The 18,576-nt window shown below is 39.9% G+C and overlaps 1 protein-coding gene across 3 annotated transcripts in view; it reads left to right on the forward strand.

Moving 5' to 3' along the window:
• Window positions 1-3,390: 3,390 nt before the first annotated feature.
• The window catches only part of COL11A1 (collagen type XI alpha 1 chain), a gene marked incomplete at both ends in the record, with an annotated part of 131,075 nt that continues 115,889 nt past the window's right edge, over window positions 3,391-18,576 (forward strand). For all 3 annotated transcript variants that reach the window (XM_082286734.1, XM_082286736.1, XM_082286735.1), the window contains one exon: window positions 3,391-3,505. In XM_082286734.1, the coding sequence (XP_082142860.1) occupies window positions 3,391-3,505 (115 nt within the window). The remainder of the gene's footprint in view (window positions 3,506-18,576) is intronic.

Consider the following 18,576-nt stretch of genomic DNA (forward strand, 5'->3'; position numbering starts at 1 on the left):
GTAGTCAAGTCAATGTCCTTGAGATGCAGGGAAACCAACAATAAAAGCATACTCTTCTTTACAGTGCATTATTATTCCCAGTGAAATGACCCCTTTATATAGAGAGAGAAGTCTCACTTTTGGTGATGTCAAGGAATATGTTAAAAAAACGGTGTGATTGCAAAAGAGCCAAAGAACACAATATTTACAGTTACATTTCATTATGGTGCCTATAGCCTGAAGAACATGAAAGAGCTGCTGCTGTGAATTTCTTGTAACTTAAAGTGGTCCAAGAAAACATATTCTCTTCTCCATAGTTCCTAACCCCTCCCCCTCTCTGCCCCAAAATACAACAATGACCCATCTGTGCACATACAAGAGAGCAGTTCCTAATATTTAAACATGGATTAATCTGCCAATGTTGATGTATCAGGGACAGAACATAATGAATGTCACAGTGCTCAGTCTTTCTTTTCACTAAAACTGTCTTGAAGAGTAATGAGGAACAAAAAAGCCGACATAAAGAACAAACCACTGTGGATCATAGATGATTTAATAAGTAACATCATTCATTTCTCTTCTGTTTCTCTCTGAAAATATTTTCACATTTTAACCCTCTTTCAGATTCAAGAAAATGTATCTCCCAAAATTACATCTAAGAGTGAAAATTTCTAACAAAGATCTTTAAAGAATAATTTCATGGCACTCATAAAGCTTATCTATGCTCTGAATCGTTCTCTCTTCTTTGACATATTTTGATGGCTGCAATTACTTCTCTCTAGAACAGCATCATTACAGTTTAGAAGATTATGAACAATAACTAGGAAAATAAGCTAAATGTAAATCAATTAAATGTAAATCAGTAATTCCTAAATAATGAATTTGACGGGCTGCAAAATGTGGATCTTCACCTAAATGGCATGTAACCTTTATCTTGTTAGTGGTGAATCTGATGGCAATTTATTACATCTGTGTGGCTTGGCGTATTGACATGCAAAAATAACTGAGCTAGCTCTAAATTAAAGCAGTCCTGGTACTCGAATTAATACAGAATTTTATGGATTTTTATATTAATGTAAGTGTGCTACCTCACATGATTTAATACTTGGCATTTTTTCCTCTTTGTTCTGCTTTGGATTGATGTAGGACCACAAAAATCAGTGGGTATCTTTCCATTGACAGTTTGGGAGATGAATCACATTCCCTAAATGTAATACGGTAAATGCACAGTGTAAAATTACTATTCTCTACACTGTGAGAATACTTGTTCTCTTTCACCACTATCTGAAATGCTTCCATTTCTTCTCCTGGGCAGAGACAGACTTTTTCCTTTTTACTAGGGAAGAGTTTAGCTGTATTCATTCTGGCAAACAGAAAGGCTCAAAACAAAGTCAGAGAAGCAATGTGTGATAAGAGACTGGAAGCAGCAAGAATGCTGGTGACAAAAAGATGTGTAATTCATAAGCATGAAGAGGAAACTTGAAACTTTATAGCATATGAGATTTTCCCATGAAAAAGTATTGAGTAAAAATAATAAATTTCCATTGGGACTACCTACTGACATTGTAAGGAAAGAGGCTGAAACATCAAGTTAATTTGGTCTGTGCTTCAAAGCATCTAGTAAATGACTGAGAACTACACAGAGCAGCAGAGCAACAATAACAGTACTGACTTTTGGGGACCTGTATGTAGTTAGGGTGTAAGACAATTTTAATAAGTAGCTGGGGGTAGTCTCAAGACCGCTGGGGAGATGGTTCAGTGGCGCACATGGTGCTGTTGAGTTAAATGGTTCATGAACTTAGAGGTCTTTTCCAACTTTAATGATTCCACGGGTAAATTTTTACACAGAAAGGTCGGATACATAGGGCATTTTGGTGCTCCACAGCTGTACTGTGAAGTGCCAGAATAACCTTGAGTATCTCTTTAGTGAAAAGCACTTGAGGGAGCTCAGATGTAGCTATCCTATGCACCTCAGTCCCCTCAGCTGCAAATCTAATGACAATGATACCATTGCAAGGACAGAAGGAGCTAGGTGTATTAATGGAGCGCAGCAAAACTTTAAGATATTTTATGAAAGGACAATAAATATCTGAAGTATAATTTGACATATAAAAGCAACATGTATTTTATTGATAAACTGTATATTTATTAATTGCTGTCAGGCATTAAAGATCTCAGTGAAGGCTTTTTTTTTTTTTTTTTAATTATATACATTTCTACTAAAACGCGACCATGGTTTTCTCTCATTTTCCAGAGGAGCCAGGGCAGAACCTGATCCCAACGGAGGATTTTGGCTGGACCTGCTGCACAGCTAAGCTCTGCCAGAGGTTTCAGCCTACGGGCCGGTCCCCGTCACCGATTGGTGCACAGGTGGGACAGGACGGGAGTGCGAGCGGGAGGTTTCCCGGCGAGGAGCCGACACCTGGCTCCCCGGGCTGCAGGATGTGGTGAGGCAGGAATGGCAATGCTCGGTGGCGGTCTTTTCCTTCACCACTCCGATCCCTCCTGTCTTACAGCGCCCCTAGAACGAAGCCCCCGGAGGTGTGTGACAAGAAGCTGCTCCTGGGAGGGGTGTGAGGGGGAACGGGCCGCCGGGGCCGGACCTGCCGCCGCACCAACGCCAGCGGGCGGTTTCGGGGAGCCCGAAGGGCCGCCCCGCCGACGCTTCATCTCAGCGCCCCGGCTCCTCTCAGGCACATTCCTCTCCTCGAACTTGCCCTGCCCCGCTCCCTTCCCCGCCGACGCCCCCCTCCCCCCGCTTGTCCCCAGTGTCGCGCCCCTGCTCCGCGCCCCCGCCATCGCTCCGCGGGGCGCCGCGGCCGCCTCTGCGCATGCTCGGGCCGAGGGGGCCAGCGCGGAGCGGGCGGGGGGCGGCGGTGACCCGGTGAAGGGACACCGCAGCCTTGTCCCCCGGCTCGCTCCCGCCGCGCCTTCTGCGTTCCCCGACCGCCTTCGGGAGGGCCGCTCACCGCCACCGCGGGGGCCGGCGGTGCCCGCGGCGTGGCCGGTGTGCCGCCGCCGAGGCGGAGGGCGGTGCTGTGGGCGGCCGAGGGAGCCCCGCGATTGGCCTCCGCCTGGCGGCTGGCGTGTCAGTCGGGCTCCAGGGGTGGCCCTGGGAGCCGCTCGCCCAGCCCTCTGACGGGATGAAGCCTTTAGGGGGATGCGGAGCTCTTTGCATTTTGATTAAAGCCCCTCATCTCCCTTCAGTCTGAAGGCAGGGCACCGGGGAGGACGGGTCGGAGGGGCCTGTGCAAGGCCGGGCAGAGTGGGAGCGGGGCGAGAGAGAAAACCTCTCTCGGTTTATCACGTATGGCTCTATAGGACAAGTCATCTCTGGGAATATAGTGGAAAGGACGGAGCTGGTATAAACTGAAGGCGCCCGTGTTTAATTCACACTTGTGGGTGCCCAGCATGGAGATGCAGAGATGGTCCTCAAGGTGGAAAACGAGAAGGTGGCCTTGGGACTCGGCTGTAACCGTGCTCATCACCTTCGCTTTCCTTCTCCGGACTGCAGAGGTCAGAGGAGGTAAGAAAGCAAAGGGGAGCCGGAGAGTCCAGTCGCCTCTCTCCCCTTCTCGGGGAAATGACCCAGGGCACGGCTGAGGCCGCGTTTCACAGGAAACCTGTCAGAGCAACTCCCGGTGCTGGGGAGGCGAGAGCGCTCTTGGGGCCGGCTCCGGGCGCGGGGACCCGCGGGGAGCCCCTGGCAGAGCGGGCAGGGACGTCCCTCCCAGGTGCCGCGGAGGGACGGCTCTCGGTCAGCCTCAGCCTTAAACTTTGGATGTATTTTTAATGAGGTGAAGGAGATGCACTGGTGGGATGGGAAAATAAAATAAATACTTGTCGAACAGAGCGACTTATCCTCTTCCAACACTGGACTCCTGTTTTGTGGAGTGTGCGTCCAACTTTGTTTTGTTGAACTACTGAAGTTCACCAGGTTGTAACTGAAATTGACCGACAAGTATCTGCCTTCTCCTCGGAGGGGCGAGGAAAGGGAAAGTTGGGGGGTGGAGGCTCTTGGCTCTGATTTTCTCCGCTCTCCTCTCTTTTATTTTTCCTTTTGCAACGGGTTTTAGTGGGCAAAAAGTTTTCCAGGGCTCAAGCGGAGGAGAAAATACACTTGCAGGGGCCCATTGCCAGCCGTTGCGGAGGGCAGCTCCCGGGGCAGCGGCGCCCCGCAGGTAGTGCGAGCGGTGCCGGGCCCGGAGATGCCCGGGGGGGCTCGGGGGCTCAGCCCGACGATCGCTGGGCTCCCCGCGGGCGGTGTCAGCGCCGGGGCGCCGTCCCCAGCCTCCTCCCCGCTCTGCAGCCTCCCCGGGGGATCGAGTGGTCCCTTAGGTGTCCGTGGACCTGGTGGGCAGGGTGCGGCCCGCGGGGGACTTGCAGGGGGAGCAAGAGCCAGGCAGCAGCGCAGCAGCCTCAGCAGAAAGGAATCGCCGCCCCCTCCCCCGCACCACGCCTGGCGTTCCCCGCTTCTCCCGTCCGCACCGCTCTCCCTGGTCTCTCCCGCATCGCCGCCAGCCCAGCTGGGCTTTCTGGGCTGACCTCGCAGCTCGCCGAGCTGCAGTGCAGTCTCCGGTGGCGGGAGAGTTCTCCTTTCCCACTGGGGGTGAAAATGCTGCCTCTTCCTCCATTCCTCCATCCCTCCCTCCCTCCCACCGGAGCCAGCAGGCGCATCTGGAGGCCAGTCTGGCTGGGACTGAGGTTTTTATTTTTCTGTGAGTCTGATATCAATGAAGAAGCTTAGGTCTCCGAAATGAAAGGATTAATTTTTTATGTATTTATTATTTTAACGAGGCATTTCTCCATCTGAATTCCCTGAATCAACAGGCGTCCTAGAGGGAGCAGGGAAAGGTGATCAGTTTCCATTCAAGTCTTTATACCTGGGCACAACCTTGACGGTGTCAGATCAATCAGGGCTCCTGCCCCCTGCTGGCCCCGTTTCTGACAGGGACTGGAGGGGTCAGATTTCATCCCTCTTGCAATTCCACGGACTCGCTGGAGTCACACCAGGGTGAATTAACCTCGCGCTCGTTACTATGTGGAGACTGAGTTTCTTCAAGAGGAATACCGTCCTCAAAAGCGTGATCGATTTCTTATGCCACTTTCCACAGTAGAACTGGCGACGTTAATTAGGGTTTATGTAGACTATGTTTACATAATGGGTTGGATGCAAATGACAAGTTAAAAGAAAATCTAAACCCAAACAGCACAGGAAAAATCAACAGAACTTACTCTGAAATCAACTGAACTGGTACTTAACTGAACTGTATTCAGCAACATTATGCAGACTAAATTGGTTGTGGTAACTTTATTCAAAACTGAAAGTCTATATTGATAGTCTTTTAGTCTTCTGTATAAAGGACATTTCAGAAATATAGAACTACAGGCTTCTTATTCTTTGTAGAAGCATTCTGAAAAGAACTTAGTTCTTGACCTTTTCTGAGATACAGTATGCTATTTGCTTAGGAACTACAGGGAGCTGTGTGTTCAGGGCTTGATCTGTTATTGAAGTCAGTAAGAGTTTTTCCATTGACTACAGAGGGACTAGAATTTGACCTAATTTCTCTAACAGAGTACAAGGGACTTATTTCTGAAGCATCTGTTATGCATTCTAATCTTATTTAGAGTAGTTAAAAGATAACATAGGACATGATGATTCCTATTTGAAACTAGGAGAGGGAAAATACCAAGGGATAAAATAAAATAGCATAAATGGCAGGTAAACAATATGACTAAATAAAAATGCTGGATAAAATATGAATGCTGGACAAAATACAAATTGCTCTTATAAACTCTTTTAAATCCTCTGTTCTTCAATTTTCTTCTCATAAATGACCTTTATGAAAAGAAAATTACATGGTGTATTCATATGAAGTGTTAATCATACAGCAGTGACTTTTTAAAGACAACAGAAACCATTCCATGTAGACAAACCTCAACAGATTCCTAAAATTCTTGACTTTTTTTTCAAGTTTCTTTATTTAACCAAAAAAAAAAAAAAATAGAGAAGTATGAGGTGTCTTTCATACTTGTAAGAAATGGTGTGCAAAGAAGTGTTTGGGCTCTTGAGTTATTTCTTCTTTAGACAGAAAAAGTTACAGAAGTGAGAATCAACTAAATGGGAAAAGCAGTGATTCATACTTGGTCTGCTCAGTGCCCACCAGCTCTTAAGCAGCTCTTTTTAGAAAATGTTTTTGCTTTATGACTTGGCTAAAGTAAACAAAATTCAGTATTTTAAAAGACATCCTTTGATTTCCTTTCCCCTTCCTCACCTTTAATACTAAACCTGTTGGTAATGTGTTTGGTATGAATAAACTCATTTAGTCAAAATGGCATGGCTTCAACACTATAAATTTTTGTAAGAGCTTGACATCAATGCACTATTGTGATACTGATTTAAATTTCATGGGCAAGAAATGAAAAATCAGCCTTTTTATTATTTATAAGCTTTTTCAAGCAAATGGAAATCTAGCTCTTAATCTGAGTGAAAAAAAGATTTAGGAAGCCTTGCTGAAAATGGGGCTATGAAACTATATCTAGAAAACACACTTTGGACCTTCTGTGTAAGTGATGAGCAGATTTGTTTCTAATATAGAATAGATACTTCTTATTGTCATCTTAGGAAATAGAAAGGTTCCTTATGCTTCCCCCATACAGGCTTGGAAAGTAGTAGGAGTCCTAGGTGCAGAAGGAATGCAGAACTGGGCCAATTAGTGATGGCAAAAGGAGAGTTTTCTTTGTGGATGCACACCTAACACTGCTACTGATTTGTATTTGCTTAGTAAGGAAGATATGGATCTGTTTGTTGAATGAAAGCTCTTGAATGTATCCAGCTAGTCTAAACCTGTATAAAGGGATGTTTTAAACTAGAAAAGTACAGATTTCTTCTCAGAACTATTCATGATGTAAAGCACTTTTGATTTTAACTGACCAATTAACTTTTAAGATTGAAAAAGAGTATAATATTCTAAGCATTCCTTTATTTTTCAGTTAAATTGTTTTGTGTGATAATTTGTGTGGGTTTCTCAGATTGTTATTCACAAAGTTGGCAAAAATGAATAAATCAAAGGGTGATTTCACTAGCTGTAGCTAGTGATCCTAGCTGAAGCTTTTCCGAGTCCCAAGGATCAGCAGGTGAAATGGTCTGATTTCCCACAATAGTGCAAAAGAGACCTGCATGTATTCATCTGTTTTGCTATGTAATTTTGATTTCTTAATTGTTTCTAAGGTAAAATAATTATTTCAAATTCAGCAGCAGACATCAGACACAGAAAAAATGACTGGTGTGTGTTGCTAATTTTCTAGAGTGTGTATCTTTGCATTTAATTTAGAAGGAGATGTCGCATGGATCCAAGAAAGGACTATTCAGCCTGCAAGAATCTATGTCTCTTTCTTAGCTCTGCAGAAAAGAAGTTTCTCAACTTCAGTTTTGTGCATACCTTATCAAATTTAACTGTGTATAGGTGCGCAAATTCTCAGTTGGTTTGACTTGAAATAATAAAACCCTAGTACCTATAATTGAAATGACAATAGGAAAAAAAAAATCTTCGATTAAAAACCTTTCCCAGTGCTATCTTTTGTTCTGATCACTAAAAAATCCCCATGAAGAACAACACACCCCTAAAGCTCCCATTGTTTGTAAAATTAGTGTCTGCAGCAGATGTTAAAAGTAGGAAAAAACTTGTCTTACTTTTTTTTACAACTGTCATGCCCAAAGTTACTTGATCTCCTCCAAAGAGAACCCTTAACTCTAACCCAGTTGCAGCATACTGAAGGAGCCATGACATTACTGCTGAGGTTATACCTAAAACACACTGGAGCAATTATGTCTTTCCCGGATTTGTTTTGTACAGTGGTGAACAGTAGGGTTTCCATCTGCCAGCAAGATTAAGAAGTTGCTTTTCTTTTCTCTGTAGAGCGTTCTGCTTCTTTTCAGAAGAAATCCTCATAGCATTGGTTAATTTATCATTGTTCTGAGTATTTGTTGATAATAGGGGGGAATAAATTAAGCAGAGCTTGGGAGAAATCTCTAATGTTCTAAGAATGTGAAGTCTCATGCAGTGATAGAGATTTGCCCTCTGGATGGACACAATAGAGAACAGTGGCTTAAAAGGAATTAGGTTAGCACACATGCCTGTTGCAAGGGCTTATAACTGTTCTACTCAGTATTAAATACCAAGTTTACAGACTGTAAATGTAAGGATTAATTGTTGACCCGGTTATTACAATTGTAGTAGAATCTGGCAGAACTTAAATTCTTTTTAGCACATTAACACACATAAGGGACTGTAAAAACCTTTGTGAATTTCAGGTCTGGGACTTCACTGCAAGTACAAGTGTTAATGTACACAGTGTGTGAAATAGAAGGTATTTGGCAGAGCTCATATAATAGAAATAGAGTGTTTGCTGCAAACTTAATTGAAAGATGTGTTATAAAAGACGAATAAAAAGAACTTAGATCCTGGTCCTGTTATAAATAATGGCAGCTAAGCTTTGTCTATGATAGAAATTAACTTAGTTGTAAGTCAAATTATGGTCACATTTTTAAAGTATATCTGCAGACTAAGTGCTACCTGTCCTTTAGCTGTGTACCTCACCTTACTCAAATTATCATAGTAATCTGATAGATTATCAAACATTCATAGTTTATAAATAGTTCAAGATTTTATGACCTTGCTGTCTGCCTAAGAGGAATTCCTGCTAATATTGGTAGGATACAGAATTGAATCTGATTTCCTTGCATTGCTCTGCTTTGACATCAGGGAAAGTATGGTGAAAGATTTGAGTTGTAGGAGTTGTTTCTCTATCAAATTAAATAGGATTACTTTAAATGACACCATTTCTAAACCTTGTCCTTGGCTGTATTCTATGCTTAAAACTGAAATGTACAAATGTTGCATATTTGAAAACTCCCATTTATTAGAAGATATTTTTGAACTCTTATTTGAATTATTTCTCAATAAATACCTTGATGACAAAACTTTTAAGTGGACTCAGTTTCTTTCATGTTTAATTGCTGAGGGAACACCTTGTCTCTTCCTGTAGCATGGACCATTTTTAGACTGTGTCTCTTTTTCATATGGTAATAGAAACAGGATACTCAAGAATGTGATACTTGTTTTGCTGATTTTCACAGCTGGAACTACTGTGTCTGCTGTCTGTACAAAAATAACTTTTTGAATCTTTAGAAGAGACATCAATACAGTTAGACACTTGGAATGCAGTCCTAAAAGATTTTGCTGTGGTGCAAAATAAGAATAAGTCCACAGAAATATGGAGACAGATGCTAAAGTATTGTAAACTAATGGATCAATACAGATCTGCACAGATGATGAACAAGCCCAATCTTCTGGGCTCAGCAAGGGGTTATTTCATGGAATTGCCATCAGGTCATCAGTGCTCGATGGCTGTCAATGTTGCTAAGCAAGTGATAGAAGTACAATCTATCCAGCCTCAAAGAAGGTTTTGAGTAATACAAAAGTCACATTTTGTGGTGAAATATATAGTATGATAAAAAGCCTCAAAGTCTAGGGTGTACTTAAGAATTATGCAATGTAACAAAACCTTAAAATAATTAATCTTCTTTTTTTCCTGAACATTTCCAGTAAATAAATCAGCCTACAAGCTAATGTTGCTAAAGATCTGAGAGTGTACTTGTACATAGACAAGTTTTCCACTGGTTTCAGTATAGAAGTGGGGGGGGGGGGTGGAGGTTTGTGGGTTTTTGGGGGGTTTTGGTTTGTCTTGTAGGAGTGTTAGAGGTTGGTCTTTAAAATGAGATATAGTTAGTAGTTGATGAGTATCAAAATTTCCTCCTGTACCTGCACAGACTATCTGCATAGTCTTTGAAATACTATAATGTATTTAGTAGATTTTTCAGCATGGGAAGTCAGTGAAAAATTTCCAAATAACTGGTGTGGAAACAGAAGTAGCCAGTTCTGAACAGTTTCACAGAAGCCTCTATTGGTGAAATAGTCGGTCCTAGGCTATTTAAAGCATTCCTGTATGCATCTGGATAATCTCTAGTTCTTGTAAACATTTAATAAGAAAGCACTGCAATAACACCTATTTCTAAAAATGTCACCATTCAAGATCCCAATTACATAATTAATCTAGGAAATTCATGTAGGAAAATTCTTAACAGGTAAAACAACCTTAAAACGTGTCTCTAGAAGTATATATGTGGGAAACATATATTCAGTTAATCTCATAAATTTATATTCAGGTTCCTAGAAAAAAAATCTTAATTTTCAGGAGCACTATATAATTAGGCAACTCAATTGGTTTCATTTTTGTACCTTGAAGATGCTCTGTAACTCACTCTTGCAGCCCATAAAACAGAGAGTTCATTTTATCCAGCTCTATAAAGTCCATGTATGAAAAGCATTGGAACCTTTGCAGAGGACACTGCAGAAAGCCTTGATGTTGGTTCCCAGAGCAGTTCTTCTGTTGCAGGGCTGGGCTCTCAGCAGAGTTGGGAGGCAGGCGATTCCCAGACTGCCAGGCCCAAAAGCTTGTGAGGAAGGGCAGCTCTGCCCAGAGCTGGCCAGTAGGAAATGGTAAGGACAGAAGAGTACCTGATCATTTTATGGGGCTTAGACACATATGGCTGAACTGCAGGGAATCATTGCTTGGGATACAGAGACTAGATCCTGCACTGGGAAGGCAACAGAGTCCTTTGTCAGAACTTCAAAGCTCAGTGAAGCAGTTGGGCATAACGTGCTTTTGAATTCCCGCTTTTGGATGGTCACTTCTGTATTAGTGCTTAACAGATGAAGGATACAGTAAAAAAATGTGTAGATAATAACATTATATGTATTTCTGTTTTTAAAGGGTGTCCATCATAACTGCTCACTGTAAGTGTCTAAGAGTAACATAAATGTTCTTACTGCATTAGAAATAGCACAGTTTTCTAGTAGTTGATGGGTCTTGTTTTGTATCCTAAAGGTCAACAAACTATCAGATTATCAAATCCAGATTCTCATGCTGCTGGTAACAAAGAGGTAAAGACCTCTTACGTTCATCAGGTTTTGGACCATTTAATGTGTGCCAGTTAGAAACCTTCATTGTAGTAGTTCGTCTTTACCCACCTATAGAATACATGCAATGCCCTTAGAATGAGCTCTTAGAGTTATAAAGATTCAAAATTTTAAGAAAAGTAAATAAACTAAACAACTGTAGGCTATTATGGCTTTAATAGGTAGCATGGTTTCAAAAACCTGTGGTGCAGTCAGTACCTTCTACTTATGTCCTTCAATATATACCTAAAAATCCAACCAGAGGCAGCCTCTTCTGAGGTCCACGTATATAAGGAGTCTCTTCATTAGTACTCACCAAATACACACATTTTAGCCTATCAGGCCATTGCAGCTTGTAGGTTTTAAATGATCTGTTGCAGTGACATAAAACTGGACTAAACTTTGAGAAAACACTCCATTTAGAACTGAAGATTAATGTTTCAAGGCTCTTTAAGTTTTAGTTTTTGCAGTGGTTCCATTGGAACAGATTACTGGCAGAATGAAGCCTATTTCCATGGAAAAATATGAAGTAAAATAATAATAACTTAGAAACATTAGTCTTTCTAAATTTCTAATATAATTCTTTGTACTGGGGAAAATTAAGCTCTTTTCTACTCCAGAGCTGTATCTCCCTAATTTGGAGTTATTGATTGTAACTCTTAAAGGTGCTTTGTGAACACTGAAAAATTCTCACTCTCACATCAGTCAAAAAAGGGCACTGATGAAGAATTACAAGAACTCAAGAAGTTATCTGTTTATCATATCAGAAAAACATATAATACCGTTTAAAAGTATTCTTTGCTATATCAAAAAGAAGGAAAAGGCTAAGTTACTGTAGGTATTAACAGCATAGCAAACACTGAGTTGCAGTCTTGGTTTTTCTAAGGTGTATCTGTAAAGTAAAGAATACTTCCTCTTTCTTTTTCCCTTTGAGTTTTGTTATTGTTTTCATTCCAAATATGTCCCCCAGCAGGCAGTCTGGAAGCATCTTGTAAATTATGTAGGTAAACACAGCCTTTAAATAGGGAAGGATCATTGTGCCTGTGATCTCTCATAAAATTAAGAGACTAACATCAAGGAGTTACTAGACCAAAATCTAAATATAATAGGATTTCAACTTCTTTGCTTTATTAGGTAATTGGACAGAATTAAACATATTTTAGTCTACATGACTCATCCCCTGAACAATTTCTTATGGGAATGAATTTTGTAGCCAGAAATTGCCACCACAGTCACTTTCCTGTCAGTGCTGGAGAGTTCCACTTTGAGACCTGATGGCAAAGTCCTCCCCTCTGAAAATGCAGATGATGGTTTCCTGTGTACACCCTATCTTCAATAACAGTCTGTCTTGAACTGTTTGGTCCCTAGGCACCAGCACCTTCACCTTAAAAAGTGCTTTGCAGTACAGTTTACAGCAAGGGAACAAATGTCAAGTTTGGTACACCCTATCTGAAAAGGTTCAGGGCTCCATTCCCACTGCAGCCTAAGTGTCTTGCAGCATGTTCCATATTAAATAGAAGAAAACTTAAGGTTTTTGGACTTTTAGATAGGCCCATTCTGACTTCCATGGTTATCTTTCAAGGAATAATCAAACTCACTCAAAAGTTCTCAATTCAGTGAGTAATAGTTTTTCAGTCTGTATGTATTTCAAGTCCACTGAGGACCACTGACAGCATACATCTGGGATAGGATCACTAAATGTTTGACCTCTTCAGATCTGAGTAAGACATGAAATACTGCATGAGATCCACACTAGTGTGGAATTGCAGCTGCTCATGAATTTGACACATAAACTGCTTCTTAATACAGCTTTACCTAGGTTAGAAACCTGGCTGATAGCCAGCTAACCTAGCTGGGCCAAGAAGAATTTCTGAAAAAGCACGAGTATACAGTATCTTTTTCTTCTGCAAGATAATTCCCAGTAATAGTGTCCATGCCATTTTATTTGAATGAAAAGAATATGATACAGAATTTGTCAATTTATTTGTGACTACAGCAGGCTTAAATTCCAGTCACAGTAAGATACTGTGATTGGAAGCTGATATGTATGCTAAGAAACAGAAGATCAGTTTTTTCATATGCTTGAGTGTCAATTTATTGACACACACACACTAGCTACTTAGGGTGATACAGGACAGAACGTTCTAATTAGGCAAAACAGTACAGCTCTATTTTCAGTGTGCATTAATGACCTAACATTTACAAACCTCACATTGACAGTAATGCCACTCATTAAATTGACTTGAGTAAAATTTTGTAAAAAAAGTATGTTGTAGATCAAAACATTTTCAATAATGCAAAGTCATTAAAATAAAAATAATTAACTTTAAAAAGTTAATGTAGCTAGAAAGATTATATGTATAGATTTTGCTCTCTTATTCAAAATTATTGCACCTGGTATAATTCCAAAGATGATATTGCTGCCATTAGATGAATTGTTGATCCATCTTTTTTGGGTTCTGTACAGTTTGCCTTTGCAGGGTCAGATGGGCTTTGTCACAATGCAGAAATTTAATGGTGACTGCTGAAGCAGAAACAAGGAATTTTATTGCCTTTTATTAAGGTACTAAGTTCACCATGATCTCAGTTACAGACAGGATACATATTTTATAAACTAAGAAGATATGATTAAGCACCATTCATTTAATTACCGTCTACATTTAAATAAATCCAAATGTAATGAACAAGACATGACCCTTCCAATGCAAATTTTCTTGCATATGTTACAACTTAGCCCTTTCTTGTAATGTCTATTCTTTTACCTAAGATTGTGTGATCATCTGCAAGAAGCATTCCCATAGGGAGATGGGGAATTGATATGCATTTTTACTGAAAACTGGGGTCATCCTGAAGAGGAGGAGGCTTGATGTCACACATTGAATAAGTCATGAGTATAGACTGTGTGTCCAAAGGACTTCAGTTTCTGCCCTCCTTTACAGTTTCTCAACCCCTCTTTTCTCTGCTATCATAACTTGTATTGTTGTGGTACCTGGGAACCTCCTCCATGGACAGTTTCCGCCAAGAGAAAGAAAGAGCCATGTTGTGTAATAGATTCCAGCTCAAATATCAGGAAGTCTAAGTGAAGGAAGCAAGTCTTCTGAATGTGAATAATGAATGTTGTTTATATTTGTGGCTTTAGGGCATGTCAGAAATTAATCTGCTGTTTTCACCAGATTCTGCTTAACTCCAGATGAAACCACACTGAGCAATGGTAGTAATTGTTAGGTATAATGCAATATAAAGGCATCAAGATTTGATCCATATGTGTTGTATCAGTATTATTAATAATGATATATCACAGATTTCATTTCAATTTAGATATTGTGGAGTCAATGAAAGCTATGATACTTTCAAATGTGATTATATGATAATAATGATGTCTAGATTTCTCCAGCTGTTCTTTTTCAATCTTTAAGGGCATTATAGTTTTACAGTATGGGCTTATGAATTTATAGAACAGAAAGCTTTGTCATAGCCTTTAAAACAAATGTATCCTTGTATATAGATGAAATCTAGGCTTGGAAATGCTAACCAAAATTGGAAGTAAATTTTTGCATGCATTTTCCTCCTCTCCAGCAAACAAAACACATGAAGCTCCACTCATGTATTTGACTCTTGATACTCTTTCCTGACCTGGCAATGCAAAAGTGTGATCTAGCATCCAGTTTACAACTACTTAGCTTCAGTGAATCCTCGTAATTTCCAGCAGAGGTATTCTGATTTTTTTTTTTCATAAGTTTCCTAATGGAAGAAAGCTAAAGGGAAAAGAAAGGAAGAGTAAACATGGCTTTGGAGTTATATTTAATATGAAATGCTCTAGCCCAAATGTTCTTATCCATACCACTATAAATATGGAAAGCTCATTGAGTGAATGGATGTACTTCAGTCATACCACAGTAATGAAGACCAGAATTTGGCTCTACAGTTTTAAATAATGCAGTTACAAGTTCATTTGGGTCTTGAGATGTGACACCACTAATTTTTGTTGGCGTGCTTTACCTTCTTTATATTTGAAAATACAGGAATTTATGATGGAGTTAAATGATTAATGGTTTGGTATCCTGAACAATACTGGAACACTCAGGTTCCCATCTCACACAATTCTGGTTTTTAAAAGGGGATTTTTGAAGAATTCCCTTTGTCATTCCAGAAATCCCAGCATTTTTAAGCATTTTGGCTTTGGTCACTGCTGTAGAGTCTTTCAATGGCAGTGAAAGTTGCACATGTCTCTCTGAACTCTCTTGAATCAAGGACATGCGCCGTTGGACTTTGCACTATAGTCATTAGTGAGAAAAGTGATCTCCTGCACTGGGTTCCCTGCATTAGTGAGAAGAGTAATCCCCTGCAAAAGTAGCAGAGTGGAAACTTGCATTTTGATTGCAGACTGCAGGCTTGCCCTGGTGAACACAGTCTTCTTTTCACAGGGTTGTCTTGTGGCATTGTCTGGCTTGCCTGCAAGAGGTGGCCTTCGAGCAACAGTGCAACATGGCCATAAATATCTGCATAAGGGACCCACTTTCTGGGTCTGGATCTTTTATTTTGTCAAATTTGCCCTGGCAGACAGAGTTGAGTTTTCAACGCTGATGTCTGAATTTTATAAGGAGAATTAACTCCATCCCAAGAACTGATGAACAGAGCTGTTTGCATGATTCTTATTTGTTATTTCCTTGCCATCTGAAATCTCGGCACCAAATTGGAAGGATAAAAAACCATTACATTCTATCATTAATCTGAATTTTACTTTACTTTTTAAGAAAACTATCACAGAAAGTTAGAATAGAAGTCAAAATCATTTAGGCAAGCTGTTTTATTCACCTTAAGGAAGGTCTCATGAAAGACCCTTGATCTGTCAATATATGGGTTATATTAATGTTGCCCCAAATAAATACAAGCTGTGTTCTTAGTTTGTGGACCACACAAACAGGCAAACTGCATGCTGTTAGCACTGGTGCTCCTTCTGGTTATTGCTTACCATTCCCAGAAGTCATGTGGGAGCAGCATGCTAAACAAGAGGTGATTTTCAGAAGAAGCAGAAGCTGTCAGGATGCTGTTCAGTGACACTGAATACTGCAGAACCTACAGAAACTGGCAGAGAGAAGCCACAGGCTGTGCTCTTTCCTGTCTAGGAGTTGTCTTCCTACCACTCACCCTGGTCTTTTAAGCAGGCAGCGTTGGCTGTGCGAGGACTGCTCATTGTGTTTTACACTTTGAGCAGGTTACCTGTAACCACTTGGGCCTGAGCTGTGCTTTGTCAAGAGCTGTTTATTGTAGACTGTACTCCTGCATGTGTGTGTGTTCTGTGGCAACAGCATCTGCTGCTTTCTGGAGAGGCACCAAGCAGGTTATCTGAGCAGGCACAGTGAGCTCATCAAGAATTTTAAGACTAAGGTAATGGCAGCGTGATCAAGCCTACTGAACACTTGTTACAGTAAACATACTAGTTACAGTAAATATAAAAAATATCCTGAAATTCCCTGAGAAAAAAACCTCTACTAGCAAAAAGAGGGGTTTTCTGCAGAAACCTCTTTATATGGTAGTCCCAGCCATGACACAGGAGGAGTCATGCTTCTTATACATTCCTGCCTTTTATTCCTGTTATTTAAAGACTTCTAAAGAACTTTACTTTTTACTTGTTGGCTGAAGTGGCTATTTGAACTCTTTAATATAAATTAGGCAACAAGTTTCTGTTACTTGTCATCAATATGAATTTAATAGGTCAGCCATGTTATCTTTGGGGATAGAGTAATTACCTTTTTTGTGTTAATTACTTCATGTAACTTATCATTTCTGTATAACTTGTCATTTCACCTAACTTGTTGCTTCTATGAAAAATTACATTTCTAGTAATTATTTTAAACTGACTAGTCCTGATATTTTGTGTTTTGTGAATCACAGTTTGTGGAAATAAATAAATAGTCAACTATGGACTATTAGCAGAATGTTTGTTCTTATTATTTGAAATCTGTGGTTTGAAGATTGTCCTATTATTATTCTGTTTCTTGTCTGGAAGTTTTTTAGCAGCAGAACTAGCAGGGAGTAATGAATAATCTTGTTTATGGGTGACTAGTCTCCCAGTCAGCCAGGCAAAGAAAAACCATTATTCTAAAAAATAATGAAGAATCTGGTACAAATTATAGAAAAGAGCAAAGGATAAAGGAATGTAGCAGTGGTTGACTTACACAGTGAATTGAAATTTTTACTAATATTTCTGGTGACTGGTTCTACATTACTTTACTGGTTCAAATTAGTGTAGGTACAGCAAAAACAGCTGTTGGTTACTAGAAAAAATGTGTCACAGTTCCTTCAGTATGTTCCTTCAGTATGTGTGGCAATTCCTTCAGAACTATGGGGAACACCTATAGAAAATACATTATATCCATTAAAATGATTTTGTCAGTACTCAACAGAGAAGTTAGACTAATACCACAGTGTTTGCACACTATTGAAACTTTTCTTTTGAGAATATTTAAACATAATTTCTTGAATTTGCAGTATATGTGGATTTTAAGTAATTTCATGTGTGTTCTGTAGCATTCATTCCCAATGTGCTAACTTGCAACAAACACTGGCTATTTAGTTTATGTTTGATAACACAATGGTGATCCGATGTGAAAAGGAAATGAAAAATTGCAAGATGTGAGGGGAAATTTAAAAAGTTCACAAGCATTGTCTTGTGAGTATATTTTAAGACATTAGAAGTTATGTGCATTCTAGGCTGACTGAGAAAACAAAGATTGGTTTAACCACAAAGTTGAGTTTTTCATATTTGGCAGTGTCAAGAGATGAATAGGATGAGCTAGTTAAACTTAACTTTGTTCACATCTGTGCAAGCAGTTGTTTAAATAGTTGAATATTCACAGGAAGTGAATTTTGGACCTCAAGCTGATATTTGTTGACATGTAAAATGAATGATAACAGACAATAAATCAGCTATAGCTAATGCCACAGTAGTTCAAAGATGTGAAGTCAGATTTACCAAGCTCATTTCTCAGCTTTAACATTGTAAGTGATTTAAAACTTTTTCTTTCCAAATAAGGTGGTCATGATTTTGTCAACATAAAAACAGTGGAATAGTCCCAGTGAAAAAAAGTCTACTGAAATTCTCTTTCCACTCAAAAAAATTAAAAAAGCCATGATCTGAAGGGAGTATGAGAATGAGCCCCTTAATTTTTCTCAAGAGAAAAGATATGCAGTATGCTGTTTTCTCTCACTGCCTGTCTTGAAGTGCTTGTCCATTCAGTACTTTGCCCTTCTGCCATGGAGAACTTTTATATATTAAGGCTTTTTCTTGGCTTTACATATATATATATATGCAGGCGTTTTTGTTTGTTTTAATTTGCATCAATATCATAACAGCTCTGGATTTCAACTTTAGGTTGTTAGACACTGAGCACAGATGCAATCTTACTGTACTTGGTCTCTAAAGTACAACCCAGTCAATTTGCATTTTAACTTGGAAATAATGAAAGACTGCAATGCTGTCCATTTAGTCCTTGCAGGAAAAGCAGGTACATTTTTCATTCTCTAACTGGGATGTGAAATTAGTTTAGATGCTTCCTTATCCCTTTGTGTCTGA

This window comes from Coloeus monedula (assembly GCF_965178545.1).
Source record: "Coloeus monedula genome assembly, chromosome: 9".
Taxonomy (NCBI): Eukaryota; Metazoa; Chordata; class Aves; order Passeriformes; family Corvidae; genus Coloeus; species Coloeus monedula.